Genomic DNA, 17,755 nt, shown 5'->3' with positions numbered 1-17,755 from the left:
GCGCCCCTTACCCCATACCTTGGTCTACGCATCTCTTCATCTGTATCCTTTGTAATGTCCTTTGTGATAAACCAGGCAGTCCGGGTGTGGTGGCTCACACATATAATCCCAGCACTTTGGGAGGCTGAGGTAGGAGGATTGCTTGAACCCAGGAGTTCAAGGTAACATCATAGTGAGATACTGTCTCTATTAGAAAAAAAAAAAAAAAAAAAATCCACCAGGAGTGGTGGCGCATGCTTGCAGTCCCAGCTGTTCAGTTTGCACTCCAGCCTGGGAGATAGAGCAAGACCCTGTCTCGAAAAAAAGACTGGTAAACATTTTTCACTGAGTTCTGTTAGCCACTCCAGCAAATAACCCAAAGCGAAGGTGGTGGGAACCCCAATTTGAAGCTGGTTGGTCAGAAGTGTCTGGAACCCTAGACTTGCTGCTGGTGTGTGGGTGGGGGCGGTCTTGGGGACTGAGCCCTCAACCTGCAGGATCTGATATTATTTCCAGAAAGATGGTGTCAGAAGTGAATTAGAGGATATCTAGTTGGCGTTCGCTGCAGAATTGATTGATTGCTCGCTCTCGGGAAGAAATCTACACATTTGGACACAAAAGTGTTCTGGGTTGGTATTGTGTTAGTGTGGAATCTAGAGGAAAAACAGAGTTTTTCTGAAGCAGAAAGGTAAATGAATTTTGCTTTTAGACTTGGGTCCCATCCTCAAGGTATCTCATATATGCACGCATTCCAAAATACAAAAAAATCTGAAATTGGAAACACCTCCAGTCCCAAGCATTTCCAATGAGGGATATTCAACTTGTTTTTCCCCTTTTGGCACACCTAAACTGCCTGTCCCAACAAAACATTTTCCTGCCCCCACCCCTCACCACACATACCCAGTAGTCCATTGGCAGGTCACAGAAAATTGAGGTACGCGTATGATAATCATGAGAAGGATTGGGCAATAGCACTCGATATATGAGAGGGAGAAAAACCCACAAAACTTGTTTCAAAATTCAAAACATGAAATCGCAGGAAAATATAAGTCTGCTTGACATACAGACTAATGGCAGTAGTCTCCCTGTCTGTCAGATGGAAAAACACGAAAGATTGTTTCGTTCCAATTGGGAAAAGTTGAATTCTGGAGGCCTGGAGCTGGCCCCACAAGTGCTGATAACAGAGCTGAGGTTACTGAAAGGCTGGGGAGAAGTCCTGTTCAACCATTTCATCTTAACATAAGTTGGAGGAGAGTTAATTGGGCAAAGGACAGTTTAGCAATTTGCTTGATGGGGAGTGACATGAGTTGATGGATCTTCCCTTGTAGGAGGGTGTTCATTACCTAGGCCCGACCCAAGAATTTTGAGAACTCTTGTAGCAATTCCATGCTCAGAAACCTCGGATAGGAACCGTGGTAAGGGCTCGTATTAGTCTGTTCTCATGCTGTTATGAAGGAATACCCAAGACTGGGTAATTAATAAAGAAAAGAGGTTTAATTGACAAAGTTGCTCACAGCTGGGGAGGCCTCAGGAAACTTAACAATCATGGTGGAAGGCACCTCTTCACAGGGCAGCAGGAGAGAATGAATGCCAGCAGGGGAAATGGCAGACGCTTATAAAACCATTAGATCTCAAGAAAACTCTGTCACTATATGGCCGGATGTGGTGGCTCACACCTGTAATCCCAGCACTTTGGGAGGCCAAGGCGGGTGGATCACAAGGTCAGGAGTTCAAGACCAGCCTTGCCAAGATGGTGAAACCCCGTCTCTACTAAAAATACAAAAATTAGCCAGGCGTGGTGGCGGGTGCCTGTAATCCCAGCTACTCGGGAGGCTGAGGCAGAGAATTGTTTGAACCTGGGAGGCGGAGCTTGCAGTGAGCCGAGGTTGTGCCACTGCACTCCAGCCTGGGTGATAGAGTAAGACTCCGTCTCAAAAAAAAAAAAGAAAAAAGAAAACTCTGTCACTATCATGAGAACAGCCTGGGGAAAATTACCTCCCATGATTTGATTAAACCCTCCCACGATATATGGGGATTACAATTCAAGATGAGATTTGGGTGGGAACACAGCCAAACCGTATCAGGGCTGTTCCAGCAGTTCTGGATTACCCTGGCCTGGAGCGACTCCAAGCAGTAGGGAGGGTTTTGAGAAGGTCTAGTGTGCCTCTGGGGCAGCTGTTTTCCAAATATTTGTTTATACTTGGCAGCCTCCAGGATTTCCACCTCCCTGATAGATGCAGAAAGCAGATCCCTCTGGAACAGACTCCAGTATTGGAAATAAATGTACATCCATGGGAGATTGCCCAAATTAAGTATGGCACTCCTAAATAAGCCATTAAAAAGGATAGGGGACCAGGCGCTGTGGCTCACACCTGCAATCTCAGCTCTTTGGGAGGCTGAGGCTAGAGAATCACTGGAGGAGAGTTTGAGACCAGCCTCGGCAACATAGGGAGACCTCCATCTCTACCAAAAAAAAAAAAAAAAAAAGGTAAAAAGGATAGGATAGGATAGAGGTTTATTCATCTTTCTAAGAGAGAGAGTAAGAGTAGCCACTTTCTTTTTTTTAAATTTTTTTTTCTTGAGAGAGAATCTCATTCTGTTGCTGAGGCTGGAGTGCAGTGGCGTTGTCTCGGCTCACTGCAACCTCCACCTCCTGGGTTCAAGCAATTCTCCTGCCTCAGCCTCCCGAGTAGCTGGGATTACAGGTGCCCGCCACCATGCCTGTCTAATTTTTAATATTTTTCTTAGAGACAGGGTTTCACCATGTTGGCCAGGCTGGTCTCAAACTCCTGACTTCAAGTGATCTGCTCGCCTTGGCCTCACAAAGTGCTGGGATTACAGGCATGAGCCACCACACCTGGCTGAAAACTTTATTTTTTAAATTATAATAGAGACAGGGTCTTGTCATGTTGCCCAGGCTGGTCTTGAACACCTGGGCTCAGGCAGTCCTCCCGCCTTGGCCTCCCAAAGTGCTGAGATTATAGATAGGCATGCACCACTACACTTGGCCTTGTTTGTTTTTCTTAAATTTTTTTTGTTTGTTTCTTGTTTTTTTTTTTTTGTTTGTGCTTTTTTTGCCTTTTCTTTTTCTTTTTTTCTTTCTTTCTTTTTTTTTTTTTTGAGACAGCATCTCGGTTTGTCACCCAGGCTAGAGTGCAGTGGCACAATCTCGGCTCACTGCAAGCTCCGCCTCCCAGGTTCATGCCATTCTCCTGCCTCAGCCTCCCAAGTAGCTGGGACTACAGGCGCCCGCCACCATGCCCGGCTAACTTTTTTGTATTTTTTAGTAGAGACAGGGTTTTATCATGTTAGCCAGGATGGTCTCGATCTCCTGACCTCGTGATCCACCCGCCTCGGCCTCCCAAAGTGCTGGGATTACAGGCATGAGCCACCGCACCTGCCTCTTTTTCTTTTTTTTGAGATGGAGTGTTGCTCTTGTCACCCAGGCTGGAGTACAATGGCATGATCTCGGCTCACTGCAATCTCTGCCTCTGGGTTCAAGTGATTCTCCTACCTCAGCCTCCCAAGTAGCTGGGATTACAGGATGTGCCACCACAGCCAGCTAATTTTGTATTTTTAGTAGAGATAGGATTTCTCCATGTTGGTCAGGCTGGTCTTGAACTCCTGACCTCAGGTGATCCGCCTGCCTCGGCCTCCCAAAATGCTGGGATTACAAGTGTGAGCCACTACACCCAGCCATTTTTTAATAGAGATGGGGTCTCACTATGTTGTCCAGGCTGGGCTCCTGGGCTCAGGCAGTCCTCTCTCCTTGGCCTCCCAAAGCGTTTGGATTACAGGGGTGAGCCATGGCGCCCAGCCCATCACAATTTTAGATGTTCATCTTTGCTCCAGAAAATCTAGTTTTAGGAATTTACCTTAAGAAAGAAACAACAAGTGTGAATAGATGTATGTATGTGAAGTTTGCTGCAGTATTATTTAGAATAGCATAATACTGGAAATAAAAGTATACTGATAGGAGTTTGGGCACATATAGTATGGTGTTCCTAAATAAGCCATTAAAAGGGAAATAGTACTATGCTCATATAGTGACATGAAACGCTATTAATTGAAGAAAAAAAACCAGAAAATTAAATGTTAAAAAAAATTTTTTTCACCATAGTGTCTGCAAAAAATTTAAAAAATTGGCCAGTCATGGTGGTTCACGCTTGTAATCTCAGCACTTTGGAAGGCCAAGGTGGGCAGATCATGAGGTCAAGAGATCGAGACCATCCTGGCCAACATGGTGAAACCCCATCTCTACTAAAAATACAAAAAACTAGCCAGGTGTGGTGGCATGCGCCTGTAGTCCCAGCTACTTGGGAGGCTAAGGCAGGAGAATCACTTGAACCCGGTAGGTGGAGGTTGCAGTGAGCTGAGATTTCACCACTGCACTCCAGCCTGGTGACAGAGTGAGACTCCGTCTCAAAAAAAAAAAAAAAATTCATTTCGTATAGGACTAAAAACATGTAAAAGGAGTATATACTCCAAACAATAATGGTGATTCCTCAGGGATGAGGTTATGGGAAGGTGTTTGTTTTCTCTTTCTGTCTTTGACAAATATCACATACTATCAGAGAAACCAAGAAAGATATTTTTGTAGAAAAAAAATATAGCCAGGCGTGGTGGCTCACGCCTGTAATCCCAGCACTTTGGGAGGCCGAGGTGGGCGGATCACCTGAGGTCAGGAGTTTGAGACCAGCCTGACCAACATGGAGAAACCTCGTATCTACTCAAAATACAAAATTAGCTGGGTGTGGTGGCACATTCCTGTAACCCCAGCTACTCAGGCGTCTGAGGCAGGAGAATTGCTTGAACCCAGGAGGCAAGGGTTGCAGTTAGCCAAGATCACACCATTGCACTCCAGCCTAGGCAACAAGAGCAAAACTCTGTCTCAAAAAGAGAGAGAGAAAAAAAAATATATGCAAAGTGCATAGAGAAGCTTTATTATTCTCCTTTCATCAGTCTTCCCTCCTGCTCCAGCTTTTTTTTTTTTTTTTTTTTTTTTTGATATGGAGTCTCACTATGTCCCCTAGTCTGGAGTGCAGTGGTATGATCTTGGCTCAGTGCAACCTCCACCTCCCTGGTTCAAACGATTCTCCTGCCTCAGCCTCCCAAGTAGCTGGGATTACAGGTGTGTGCCATCACGCCCAGCTAATTTTTTTTTGTATTTTTAGTAGAAACAGGGTTCCGCCGTGTTGGTTGGGCTGGTCTCGAACTCCTGACCTTAAGTGATCCACCCACCTCGGTCTCCCAAAGTGCTGGGATTGCAGGCATGAACCACCATGCTTGGTCTCTGCCCCAGCTTTCTGATATGACTGGTTCTCAACTCTGTCAGCACATATTAGAATTATCTGGGAAGCTTTAAAAAAACAGTAGTGCCTGAGCCCCACTCCAGAATAATTGAATCTGGCTCCCTGGAGGTAGGGCTAGGCAGTTATACTTTTTAAAACACCCCAGATGTTTCTAATGTGCAGCCAGGGTTGCAAACCACTGACTGTAATTTCAAGGGAGTTAAACTTGAACAGCTCAAAATGACGTAAATGTGTAACTAATTACATTCAGCCTCAATAACTTTCTAACTGATCCTGGTGGGTGTTGGTCATGGAAAATAGCTGGTTAGAGGAAGAAATTAACTGCAAGATCAGAGGAGATTCCTTGTGGCGAGGCAGTATAACACAGCAGAAAGAGCATTTGCTTCAGGTCAGACTTGGGTTGCATCCTGTTGATGCGGGACAGGCAAGCCCCCAAACTGGTGTTTAGCCTGGGAGGGTTCTTAGCTTCATCCAGAAAGGAATTCAAGGGCCAGCCAGTGGTGTTAAATAGCACCTTTTATTGAAATAGCAGTGTGCAGCAGCAGCAGAGGTACTGCTCCTTGCAGAGTAGGGCTACCCCATAGGCAGTGTGCCCAGAGTAGCGGCTCAGAGGCAGTTCTACAGTCACATTTATGCACACTTTTAATTATATGCAAATTAAGGGGCAGTTTGTGCAGAACATTCTAGGAAAGGGGTGGTGACTTCTGGGAGTCGACATGGCAATGGTAAACTGACAAGGTACACTGGTGGCAGTGTCTTATGCGAGGTGCTTCCCACCACACCTGTTTTAGCTAGTCCTCAATTTGGTCCGATGTCCCAGCCATTGCTTTGGAGTTGAGTACTGCCCCCTACCTCACTGTCACTTGGCCAACTTGGCCCAGTTACAATTGACTTCAGCCTCAGTTTCTTCATCTGTAAAATAGAAACAATAAACCTTTGCAAGGTTGTATGGATTACAGATAATGTATGCCAAATGCCTGCTAGGTGAGTTGGTGGGTGAAGGGCAACTCTTAGTGATAGCAAAGACCTTACTTTGAAGAACTTATTCTAAAGAGTGGTAACTGAGATGTGTCCTTGTGATGACCTGCTCAGGCCCAAAATGACTCAAGCTTCTCTGGAAGACAGAATCCTAGGGCTCAGATCCCAAGCCCTGAGGCTGGGGTGAGAAGGAATTGCGGGAAGAGCCTGAGGAGGCAGCAGAGAGAGAGCAGTGGGGGCTCCCCTGCCTTCCAGGATTGACCAAGGCTGAATGGGAAACTTCTGTGGTCTTAAAGCCTCATCCCAAGGAAGAGGCCCTGTGGCACTGAGGGAGGAGCTCTACACACACGCTGCTTGCAAAAGAGAAGGAGAAGCAGGTAGGGGACTCTGCAAAAAGAGAAAAGGAGAAAAAGAAGAGGACCTTTATTCTCGTCTGCCCCCGTGTGCCTGGGATGGAGATGCTTCTCCACCCACCCTGTGGCAAACCATCATTACAGTTCCCAAGTCCACCTTCAGCCACTGCTGAAAACACAGGACTTCACTTGAAAAGTAGTCTCAGAACACTGAAATATGTCCCACTTTCAACATCAAGGAGGACATAATAGTAATCCTTTACTGGGCTCAGCACTTCACAGTTGATCTTGAGCGTTTTGGAGTCCATTTAGGCTTCCTAACAATCCTTCCAAGTGCCTGCAGCAGGAGACCCAGTTTCCAAAAGGGAAAACAGAACTGGCTCAAAGGACTAAGAGCCGGAGAGTGGCTGAACCAGGGCTCTAAACTTGATAGGACTCCAAGGCCAGTGGGTGCTTTTTCAAGACCACTAATGACAGCTACCATTTTTTGGGCACATTCTCTGTGCAAGGAAAGCCCTGTAGTAGGTGTTCTATATAGGCTACATAATTTGATCTATTCCACTCCCCTCACAACTCTAAGCAGTAGGAATGAGCAGGCCCACTTTACAGATGCTGGAAACAAGGCTTGACAAACGAAATGAGTTGTCCAGAGTCACAAAGGCTGTTGGTGGCAGAACTGCAACTTGGTCCTGGGACTTCTCACTTTGATTTCAGTTTCCTCCTTTTGCAGCGCTACTCCATAGCTGATGGCCACAGCTACACAGTGGTACCTACTCTAGTTACTTATCTGCCCTTCATGATCTCGCCTAACCTCTTGGAATCTATCTACTTCTGTGTAAAATGGGAATAATAATATCTATAGTATAGGCTTGTAAGAATGACATAAGATCATTTTAGCAAAGTACATTGTAGATGCAGAGAAATGTATCTGTATCTACAATATACTTTAACCGGTGGTGATGAAGAGCCTGGGGTCAGAATGCTTAGGTTCAAATGATTTTAGCCATATTATTTAACCTCTCTGTGCCTTAGTTTCCTTATTTGTAGAATGGGGCTATAACCATACCTACCTCAGAGGGTCGTTGTAAGGAGTAAGTAAAGTAACCCAGGTGAAGGCTACACATAGTAAGTGCTCAATAAATACTAGCTATTATATATATCTGTGTATATATGTATATATGTGTATATATGTATATATGTGTATATATGTATATATGTGCATATATGTATATATGTGTATATATGTGTGTATATGTATATATGTGTGTATATATATATGTATGTGTATATATATGTGTGTATATATATATGTATACACACTCTATACATTCTGTTCCTTGTACCCTCTTTGTTTATTTAGAGACAGGGTCTCTCACCCAGGCTGGAGTGCAGTGATGCAATCTTGGCTCACTGCAATCTCCACCTCCTGGGCTCAAGTGGTCCCCCTACCTTAGCCTCCCAAGTACCTGCCATGCCACCATGCCTGGCTAATTTTTGTAGAGACAGGGTCTTGCTCTGTTCCCCAGGCTGGTCTCGAATTCCTGGGCTCAAGCGATCTGCCTGCCTCTGCCTCCCAAAGTGCTGGGGTTATAGGCGGGAGCCGCCACACCCAGCCTCTTATACCCTATTTAATAATCCAGTTTGTCCTGCAGTCCCCTGTACCATACTCTGCTTTTCCTCCAGTAATAGTTATCATCTAAGATAATGCAATTAGCCACTTGCACTCCCTTTTACCTCCCTCTACTTTCATTCTTTCTTTTTTTTTTTTTCAGAGACAGGGTCTCATTCTGTCACTCAGGCTGCAGTGCAGTCATAGCTCACTGCAGCCTCAAACTCCTGGGTTCAAGAGATTCTACCCCCTTAGCCTCCTGAGTAGCTGGGACTATAGGTGTACACTACCATGCTTGGCTCATTTTAAAATTTTTTGTAGAGGCCAGGCGCGGTGGCTCACGCCTGTAATCCCAGCACTTTAGGAGGCTGAGGCAGGCGGATCACGAGGTCAGGAGTTAAAGACCATCCCGGCCAACACGGTGAAACCCTGTCTCTACTAAAAATACAAAAATTAGCTGGGCATGGTGGCGCGTGCCTGTAGTCCCAGCTACTCGGGAGACTGAGGCGGGAGAATTGCTTGAACCGGGACGCGGGAGACAGAGGTTGCAGTGAGCCGTGATGGCGCCACTGCACTCCAGCCTGGGCTACAGAGCAAGACTCCGTCTCAAAAAAAAAAAAAAAGTTTTTTGTAAAGATAAGATCTTGCTATGTTGCCCAGGCTTCTACTTTCATTCTCCAACATAGCTTATCTGCCTATTTTTATTGCTTATTATCTGTCTCCCTCCAGGACAAGGATTTTGTCCTTCTCTTCAGAGTTATTCCCAGCACCTACAACAGTGCCTGGCACATAGTAGCTGCACAATACATATTAGCTACTATAGTAAAGTCTATCTGACTACCCTATTTAATAGAATATTCCCCATGCTCAATCTGAATTCCTGATTCCCTTTAACCACCATTTTTTCCTTTTTTTGCAATAGTACTTATTACCTTTAAGACACTCTGTAACGTACTATTTTTATTATTTATTGTTAGTCCTTCTCTCCACACCTAGATTGTAAGTCTCACGAAAGCAAGGGCTTTTGTAGGCTTTTTTTTTTTTGAGACAGAGTCTCACTCTGTCACCCAGGCTGGAGTACAATGTCACAATCTGGGCTCACTGCAATCTCCGCCTCCAGGGTTCAAGCGATTCTTTTGCCTCAGCCTCCCAGGTAGCTGGGACTACAGGCGTGCGCCACCGTGCCCGGCTAATTTTTGTATTTTTAGTAGAGACGGGGTTTCACCATATTGGCCAGGCTAGTGTCGAACTCCTGACCTCGTGATCCGTCCGCCTCGGCCTCCCAAAGTACTGGGATTACAGGCGTGATACACCGCGCCCAGCTGTAGGCTTTCTTATTCAGGTATTACCAACACCTAGGGCAGTACCGGGCATACAGTAGGTAATTAATGGAGTATTTGATGAGCGCATGATACATGGTGTAGTGCCGATGGAAGTGGAGTCAGAAGGCCGCCTGCCGCTGCGGCAGAATTCCTGTGTGGCCTTCTCCCCCTAGGGCCTCAATTTCCCCTCTTAGTGCCAATCCTCTGGCCGGCGCTGGGGTGGAGCCGGCGGGGCCGTCGTGCCGCCCGTGGCCGCTGGGGACGCTGGTGTCCTCCCGCCCCGCCCACTTCCCCGCCGGTCCGCCCCTGGCTAGAGAAGCCCCAGCCCGCGGTGTCCGACCCAGTTGTCCCGCGCCGGAGCCGGCCCCGTAGCTTGCCATGGCCTGCTACATCTACCAGCTGCCCTCCTGGGTGCTGGACGACCTGTGCCGCAACATGGACGCGCTCAGCGAGTGGGACTGGATGGAGTTCGGTGAGTGCGGCCCGGGGCGGGGAGGGGACCAGGGCGACCGGAGCCCCCAGCGATCCCGCCTGGAGCCGGCCTTCAGGCTGCCTCGGGCACCCGGGTTCAGCGGGTCCCGATCTGAGTGCGTGCGAGCTGAGCCTCCTGGACCGGGTCCGCCGCGGATCTCGGCCCGTCACCTGAAGGTGCCGCGTGGTCTCTGAGGACGTCTGTCGGGAGCTCTGTCGACGAGCAGGGGCCGCCGCCACTGCGCTCTGAGTCCAGAGAACGGTGGGTGCGGGGGCCCTCCTGTCACCGCTGCTGGCTCGGTGACGGCCCCGGGTGGCCTCTCATCCAGCCCACAACGGCCTGCGAAGTGCGAGCCTGGACCCTGTTTTGCAGACAGCGCGGGCAAGTGCGCGGGAGGCTTGGCTGCCGAGCTGCAGAGGGACTCTCAGGGACCCACGGTGCTGTCACTCCTTGAGGGTGTGTGTGTGTGTGTGTGTGTGTGTGTATGTGTGTAGTTTTAGTGTATATTAGAAGGATCTAATATTTAACATACATATATATATATATATATATTTTTTTTTTTTTGAAACGGAGTTTCACTGTTGTTGCCCAGGCTGGAGTGCAATGGCACGATCTCGGCTCACTGCAACCTCCACCTCTGGGATTCAAGCGATTCTCCTGCCTCAGCCTCCCGAGTAGCTGGGATTACAGGCGCCCGCTACCACCCTGGCTAATTTTTTGTATTTTTAATAGAGACGAGGTTTCACCATGTTGGCCAGGCTGGTCTCGAACTATTTCTTTCTTTTTTTTTTTTTTGAGACGGAGTCTTACTCTGTCGCCCAGGCTGGAGTGCAGTGGCGCCATCTCGGCTCATTGCAACCTCCGCCTCCCGGGTTCACGCCATTCTCCTGCCTCAGCCTCCTGAGTAGCTGGGACTACAGGCGCCCGCCACCATGCCTGGCTAACTTTATATTTTTAGTAGAGACGGGGTTTCACTGTGTTAGCCAGGATGGTCTGGATCTCCTGACCTTGTGATCTGCCCGCCTCGGCCTCCCAAAGTGCTTGGATTACAGGTATGAGCCACCGTGCCTGGCCTCTCGAACTCTTGATCTCAGGTGATCCACCTGCTTTGGCCTCCCAAAGTGCTGGGATTACAGGCGTGAGCCACTGCGCCCAGCCTATTTATCATATTTGTGATTAAATGTACTTTACCATTATAGTTTTAAAATCAAATATTTACTTTTAGTATACATTTTTTTTGCTCACAGTATTTATGACTATCAACCTGTTTTGAGATCAGATGTGTCCTAATAGGTTCAGTGTGTATAATGTGGCCTAAGCACAAGCACTTACTTTCACTCTATTGCAAGGTGCACAGTTCTAGATAATTCTGTGGGAAGGCACTCAGGCAGCCTCCATATGTTTTGTTTGTTGGTGCCTGATGGATGACTGTTGGAGAGGGCCATGGACTCTGCTGGGAGGCCGCTTGCCTGTTGCCTCTGCTTTCCAAGTGGAGATCTGCATTCCAGGCTCTTGCTGTATGACTTAGGGCCAGTTTGTTAACCTCTCTGAGCCTCAGCTTCTGAATCTGTATGTAAACTGGAGATGATAATTATAGCTTCTTCATAAAGTTGTGAGCAATGAAAATACTGTACAAAAGCACTGACACCTAAGTGTTAAATATTCTTATAAGTCATAAGTTGTAATATTCTCTTTTCATTTTTATTTTTTTGAGACAGTCTCATTCTGTGGCCCAGGCTGGAATGCAGTGGCGTGATCTCGGCTCACTGCAGCTTCCGCCTCTTGGATTCAAGTGATTCTCCTGCCTCACCCTCCCAAGTAGCTGGGATTACAGGCATATGCCACCATGCCCGCTAATTTTTTTTTTTTTTTTTTTTTTTGAGACGGGGTCTCTCTCTTTCGCCCAGCCCGGAGTGCAGTGGCGCAATCTCAGCTCACTGCAAGCTCCGCCTCCCAGGTTCACACCATTCTCCTGCCTCAGCACCCCGAGTAGCTGGGACTACAGGCGCCCGCCACTGCACCCGGCTAATTTTTTGTATTTTTAGTAGAGACGGGGTTTCACCGTGTTAACCAGGATGGTCTCGATCTCCTGACGTCGTGATCCACCTGCCTTGGTCTCCCAAAGTGCTGGGATTACAGGCCTGAGCCACCGCGCCCGACCCATGCCCACTAATTTTTATGTTTTTAGTAGAGATGGGGTTTCACCATGTTGGCCAGGCTGGTCTCGAACTCCTGACCTCAGGTGATTTGCCTGCCTTGGCCTCCCAAAGTGCTGGGATTACAGGCGTAAGCCACTGCACCTGGACCTGGCTTCACTACTTTGAATGTTTCCTGGGCAGTGGACAAACTTTGGGTGAGACTTCCTCTCATTTTTTCCACATTGGCCCAGCTCTCAGTTACAAATGCCAGAACAACTTCTGTTTCTAGGAAATTCAATTAGAAGGCATACCTATGACTTTAAAAAAAAAAAAAAGCTTTACTGAGATAGTCACATACCATACAATCCACCTGTTTAAGGAGTACAATTTGTGGCATTTAGTATATTCACAGGGCTGTGTATCCATTTTTACAATCAATCTTAGAACATTTTAATCACCCCAAGAAGAAACTGTACCCGTTAACTTCCAATCCCCTCCTTCCATTTTCCTGAGTTTTAGACATTGCCTATTCTGGACATTTCATATAAATGGAATCATATAATATATAGTGCTCTGTGACTGACTTGTTTCAGCTAGCATAAGGTTCGTCCATGTTGTAGCATGCGTCAGTACTTAGTTTCTCTTTTTTTTTTTTTTTGAGATGGAGTCTCGCTTTGTCACCCAGGCTGGAGTGCAGTGGCACAATCTTGGCTCACTGCAAGCTCCACCTCCCGGGTTCATGCCATTCTCCTGCCTCAGCCTCCCTAGCAGCTTGGACTACAGGCGCCTGCCAGCATGCTCGGCTAATTTTTTTGTATTTTTAGTAGAGATGGGGTTTCTCTGTGTTAGCCAGGATGGTCTCGATCTCCTGACTGTGTAATCCGCCTACCTTGGCCTCCCAAAGTGCTGGGATTACAGGCGTGAGCCACTGCACCCGGCCAGTTTCTTTTTATTGTAGGATAATGTTCCATGGTATGGATATACTACATTTTATTCATTTATCAGTTGTTGGGCATTGGGTTCCTTTCACTTTTGGGCCATTATGAATAGTGCTGCTGTGAACACTCACATACAAGGTTTTGTACAGTGGTGCAAATGTAGCTCACTGCAGCCCCAACCTCCTGGGCTCAAGCGATCTTCCTGTCTCCTGAGTGGCTGGACTACAGGTGTGCACTGCTGCGCCCAGCTAACTTTTGTATTTTTTGTAGAGACGGGTTTCACCATGTTACCCAGGCTGATCTTGAACTCTGGAGCTCAAGCGATCTGCCCCTCTCGGCTTCCCAAATTGCTGGGATTACAGGTGTGAGCCACCGCATCTGGCTTTATGTTTAACTATTTGAGGAGCTACCAGATGTTTTCTAAAGTGGCTGAACCACCAGTGTATGAGGATGACCATTTCTCCATATCCTTGTCAACATGTGTTATTTTTTTCTTTTTAAAAATTTTTTTTGAGACAGAGTCTCGCTCTGTCACCGAGGCTGGAGTGCAGTGGCATGATCTCGGCTCGCTGCAACCTTAGCCTCCTGGGTTCAAGTGATTCTCGTGCCTCAGCCTCCCAAGTAGTTGGGATTACAGGCGTGCACCACTGTGCCTGACTAATTTTTGTATCCTTAGTAGAAACAGGGTTTCACCATGTTGGCCAGGCTGGTCTCAAACTCCTAACCTCAGGTGATCTGCCCACCCCAGCCTCCCAAAATGCTGGGATTACAGGCGTGAGCACCATGTCCAGCCTTATTGTTGCCTTTTTGACAGTAGCCACCTGAGCCAGTGTGAAGTGGCATCTTACTGTGGTTTGATTTGCATTTCCCTAATGACTAATGCTGTGGAGCATCTTTTCCTGTGCTTATTGGCCATTTGCACATCTTCTTTGGAGAATGCCTCTGCAAGGCTTCCCACTGGGATGGATATGATCTGAACACCTCGCCAGGCATGTCGGCTCTGACACATCTGCCCAGGGCTGGCCTCTCTGACCTCCTCTTCTTCCACACCCACTGTCACTCCCCTGCTCTAGCCACACTGACCTCCCTGGGCCAGACACAGGGTCTTTGCAGGTGCTGTTCCCTCTGCCTGGGACGTTCTTCCCCCTGTGTTACCCGGGGCTAGCTTTCTAGTCTATTAGTTTCCTCCTGTTGCAGTTATAGATTACTACAATATCAGGGGAACCAGCCCCCAATATTTCAATGTAGGTTCTTTTCTATTTTCCCTAAGTGTCGGCCAGTCTGAGAAATAAAGAGAAAGAGTACAAAGAGAGAAATTTTACATCTGGGCCTCTGGGGGTGCCATTACATATTGGTAGAACCATGATGGCAACCCCGAGCCACAAAACCAGCAAGTTTTTATTAGGGATTTCAAAAGGGGAGGGGTGTACAAATAGAGAGTAGGTCACAGAGATCACATGCTTCAAAGGGCAATAAAAGATCACAAGGCAAAGGTGAAATTAGAATTACTGACGAAGGTCCATGTCCCACTGGGCACGCATTGTCTTGATAAACATCTTAACAGGAAACAGGGTTCGAGAGCAGACAACCCATCTGACTAGAATTCGCCAGGCTGGAATTTCTCAATCCTAGTAAGCCTGAGGGCACTGCAGGAGACCAGGGCGTATTTCATCCCTTATGTCAACCGCATAAGACAGACATTCCCAGAGCGGCCATTTATAGACCTACCCCTGGGAATGCATTCCTTCCCCAGGGTTATCAATTATTAATATTCCTTGCTGGGAAAAGAATTCAGTGATATTTCTCCTACTCACACGTCCGTCTATAGGCTCTGTGAGAAGAAAAATATGGCTCTATTCTGCCCAACCCCGCAGGCAGTCAGACCTTATGGTTATCTTCCCTTGTTCCCTGAACATCACTGTTATTCTGTTCTTTTTCAGGGTGCCCTGATTTCATATTGTTTAAACACCCGTGTTTTACAATCAGATGTCACATTTTTCAAACACACATGTTTTACAAACAATTTATACAGTTAATGCAATCATCACAGGGTCGTGAGGTGACATACATCCTCAGCTTACGAAGATGACAGGATTAAGAGATTAAAGTAAAGACAGGCATAGGAAATTATAAGAGTATAAATGTCCATGAAATCTTCACAATTTATGTTCAGAGATTGCAGTAAAGACAGACGTAAGAAATTATAAAAGTATTAATTTTGGGAACTGATAAATGTCCATGAAATCTTCACAATTTATATTCTTCTGCCATGGCTTTAGCCGGTCCTGTTTGGGGTCTCTGACTTCCCACAACACTACAAAGTTGGTGGCCTGTAACACCTCAAGTTTATTATCTCAGCATTCTGGAGGTCAGAAGTCCTAACTCAGGGTGGCTCTAGGCGGGAGTCGGTCTCCTTGCCTTGACTGGCTTCCTGAGGCCTGCAGCATCCTGTGGCTTATGGCCCCTTCCTCCATCATCAAGGCCATGGGTGTATATCATCACATCTGTCTCTGTGACCTCTGCTTCTACCATCACCTCGTCTCTGAATCTGATGTTCTGGCCTCCGCCTTACAGGGATCCTGGTAATTACCTTGGCCAGACCCAGAGAATCCAGGATAATCTCATCTCAGAATCCTTAATTTAATCTAATCTGCAAAGTCCCCTTTGCTATGTAAGGTACCATATTCACAGGTCTCAGGGCTTAGGATGTGGATGTTTTCCAAGGGTATTATTCTGTCTGTCATAGTCCTTCAGGTAAGCTCCTGTGGCCCTCTTTGAAATCAAGAGGACTTTCCTGCCCCTGTTCCTCTCTAGCCCATCACCGTGTTTCATTTCTCTCATTCCACTTCACAGCCTTTGATGTCCCCTCGTTCCTTAATTGTTTCCACCTGTCTCTCCCTATGGAGTGGAAGCACCGTGTGGGCAGGGGCCTTACCTGTCTAGTTTTTCACTGCTGTATTCCCAGAGCCTGGGACAGTGCCTGGCTAGAGGGCAGGTGCCAGAGTGAATGATGAGCTGCCAGGCCTTGGTGTGGTGAGGATGCGGGCTGTCCACTCTTACCCATTGGAGCTGGCCTGGAGCCTTTGGTCAGCCTACTTCCTACATTGGATCAGAGCCAGACGTGCCCCCAGCCCACTGCTCCTCACTCAGTCCCAGTGCTCCGGTTCCCTCTTCAGCTGAATGAATGAGTGACTGTGATTGTCCCTTCAGTCCTAAAAATTCTTGGCTTCCTGTGGGTCATTTTAGAAAGAAGACAGTCCCTCGGAGCTGATGGTGGTACTGGGAGAGTGTAGTGAGAATGCTAAAGTGATTCAGAAGATCCCGCAGCCACAGACAGCCACGCTCTTTCGGATCCGACACTTGTTGGCAGATAATCCGACCACCCCTAGTTCTTGTCTCTGTGATGGCAGCTGCCTCTGTTGGGCTTTGCCTGAGCCTGTGTAAAATGGATTTCCTACAGCTTCAGCCCCAGGTGTGTGCAGAGGGGCTCGGTGCAGGGGCTCTTCTGTGTGTGACTGCTCCCCGTCTCGTTAACTCATGCGTGTGCCAGCCTTTGTGCACAGCCCTGCTTTGCCCCTGCCCAGCAGTGTGACATCAGGCAGGTGACTATCTCTCTCTGAGCCTTAGTTTCCTCATCCATGAAGCACCCTCACAGAGTTGCTGAGAGGCTTAGGAGACTCAGCTCATTGTAAAGGGTCAAGTTAGGGCTTTCCTCATCCCCCACCCAGGGAGGGGTGTGGGCATTTGATTCTAAGATGGGTCATTTCAGGAGGCTGTGCCATCCCTGCTGTGGAGGACTTTGAAGATAGGGAAGGTTTTCTACTGCCTCGGGTGAACTCCTGCAGGATTCAGGAACTTAAGAGTGATAGTCCCTGTACTGTTAACCATCAGGGATAAAAACATTTTCAGGCCAGGTGCAGTGGCTCACGCCTCTAATTTCAACACTTTGGGAGGCTGAGGTGGGAAAATTTATTGAAGCCAAGAATTTGAGACCAGCCTCGTGATCCGCCCGCCTCAGCCTCCCAAAGTGTTTGGATTACAGGCGTGAGCCACTGCACCCGGCCTTTTTTTTTTGTTTTTGAGATGAGGTCTCACTTGTTGCCCAGGCTGAAGTCCAATGATGCAATCTCGGCTCACTGCAACCTCAGCCTCCTGGGTTCAAGTGATTCTCCTGCCTCAGCCTCCAGAGTAGCTGGGACTACAGGCGCATGCCACCACACTCTGCTAGTTTTTGCATTTTTAGTAGAGATGGGCTGGGCGCGGTGGCTCACGGCTGTAATCTCAGCACTTTGGGAGGCCAAGGTGGGAGGATCATGAGGTCAGGAGTTCGAAACCAGCCTGACCAATATGGTGAAACTCTGTCCCTACTAAAAATATGAAAATTGGCCAGGCGCGGTGGCTCACGCCTATAATCCCAGCACTTTGGGAGGCTGAGGTGGGTGGATCATGAGGTCAGGAGATCGAGACCATCCTTGCTAACACGGTGAAACCCTGTCTCTACTAAAAAAAAAATTAGCTGGGCATGGTGGCAGGCGCCTGTAGTCCTAGCTACTCAGGAGGCTGAGGCAGGAGAATGGCGTGAACCTGGGAGGCGGAGCTTGCAGTGAGCAGAGATCGCGCCACTGTACTCTAGCCTGGGCGACAGAGCGAGACT

General features: G+C 47.6%; 1 protein-coding gene across 4 annotated transcripts in view; it reads left to right on the top strand.

The window, feature by feature from the left end:
- The first annotated feature begins 9,840 nt into the window (after positions 1-9,840).
- Positions 9,841-17,755, top strand: part of IRAK2 (interleukin 1 receptor associated kinase 2) — an 82,175-nt gene continuing 74,260 nt past the window's right edge. For 2 of the 4 annotated variants that reach the window (XM_055260534.2, XM_063630399.1), the window contains exon 1: positions 9,841-10,025. In XM_055260534.2, coding sequence (XP_055116509.2) covers positions 9,932-10,025 — 94 coding nt within the window. In that variant the 5' untranslated portion in view covers positions 9,841-9,931. The remainder of the gene's footprint in view (positions 10,026-17,755) is intronic. The other 2 variants (XM_063630398.1, XM_063630400.1) reach the window with 2 other exon arrangements.

This window comes from Symphalangus syndactylus, chromosome 21 (assembly GCF_028878055.3).
Source record: "Symphalangus syndactylus isolate Jambi chromosome 21, NHGRI_mSymSyn1-v2.1_pri, whole genome shotgun sequence".
Classification (NCBI taxonomy): domain Eukaryota; kingdom Metazoa; phylum Chordata; class Mammalia; order Primates; family Hylobatidae; genus Symphalangus; species Symphalangus syndactylus.
Note: the sequence above shows the minus strand (reverse complement) of the source record. Positions and strands in the feature narration are given on the sequence as shown.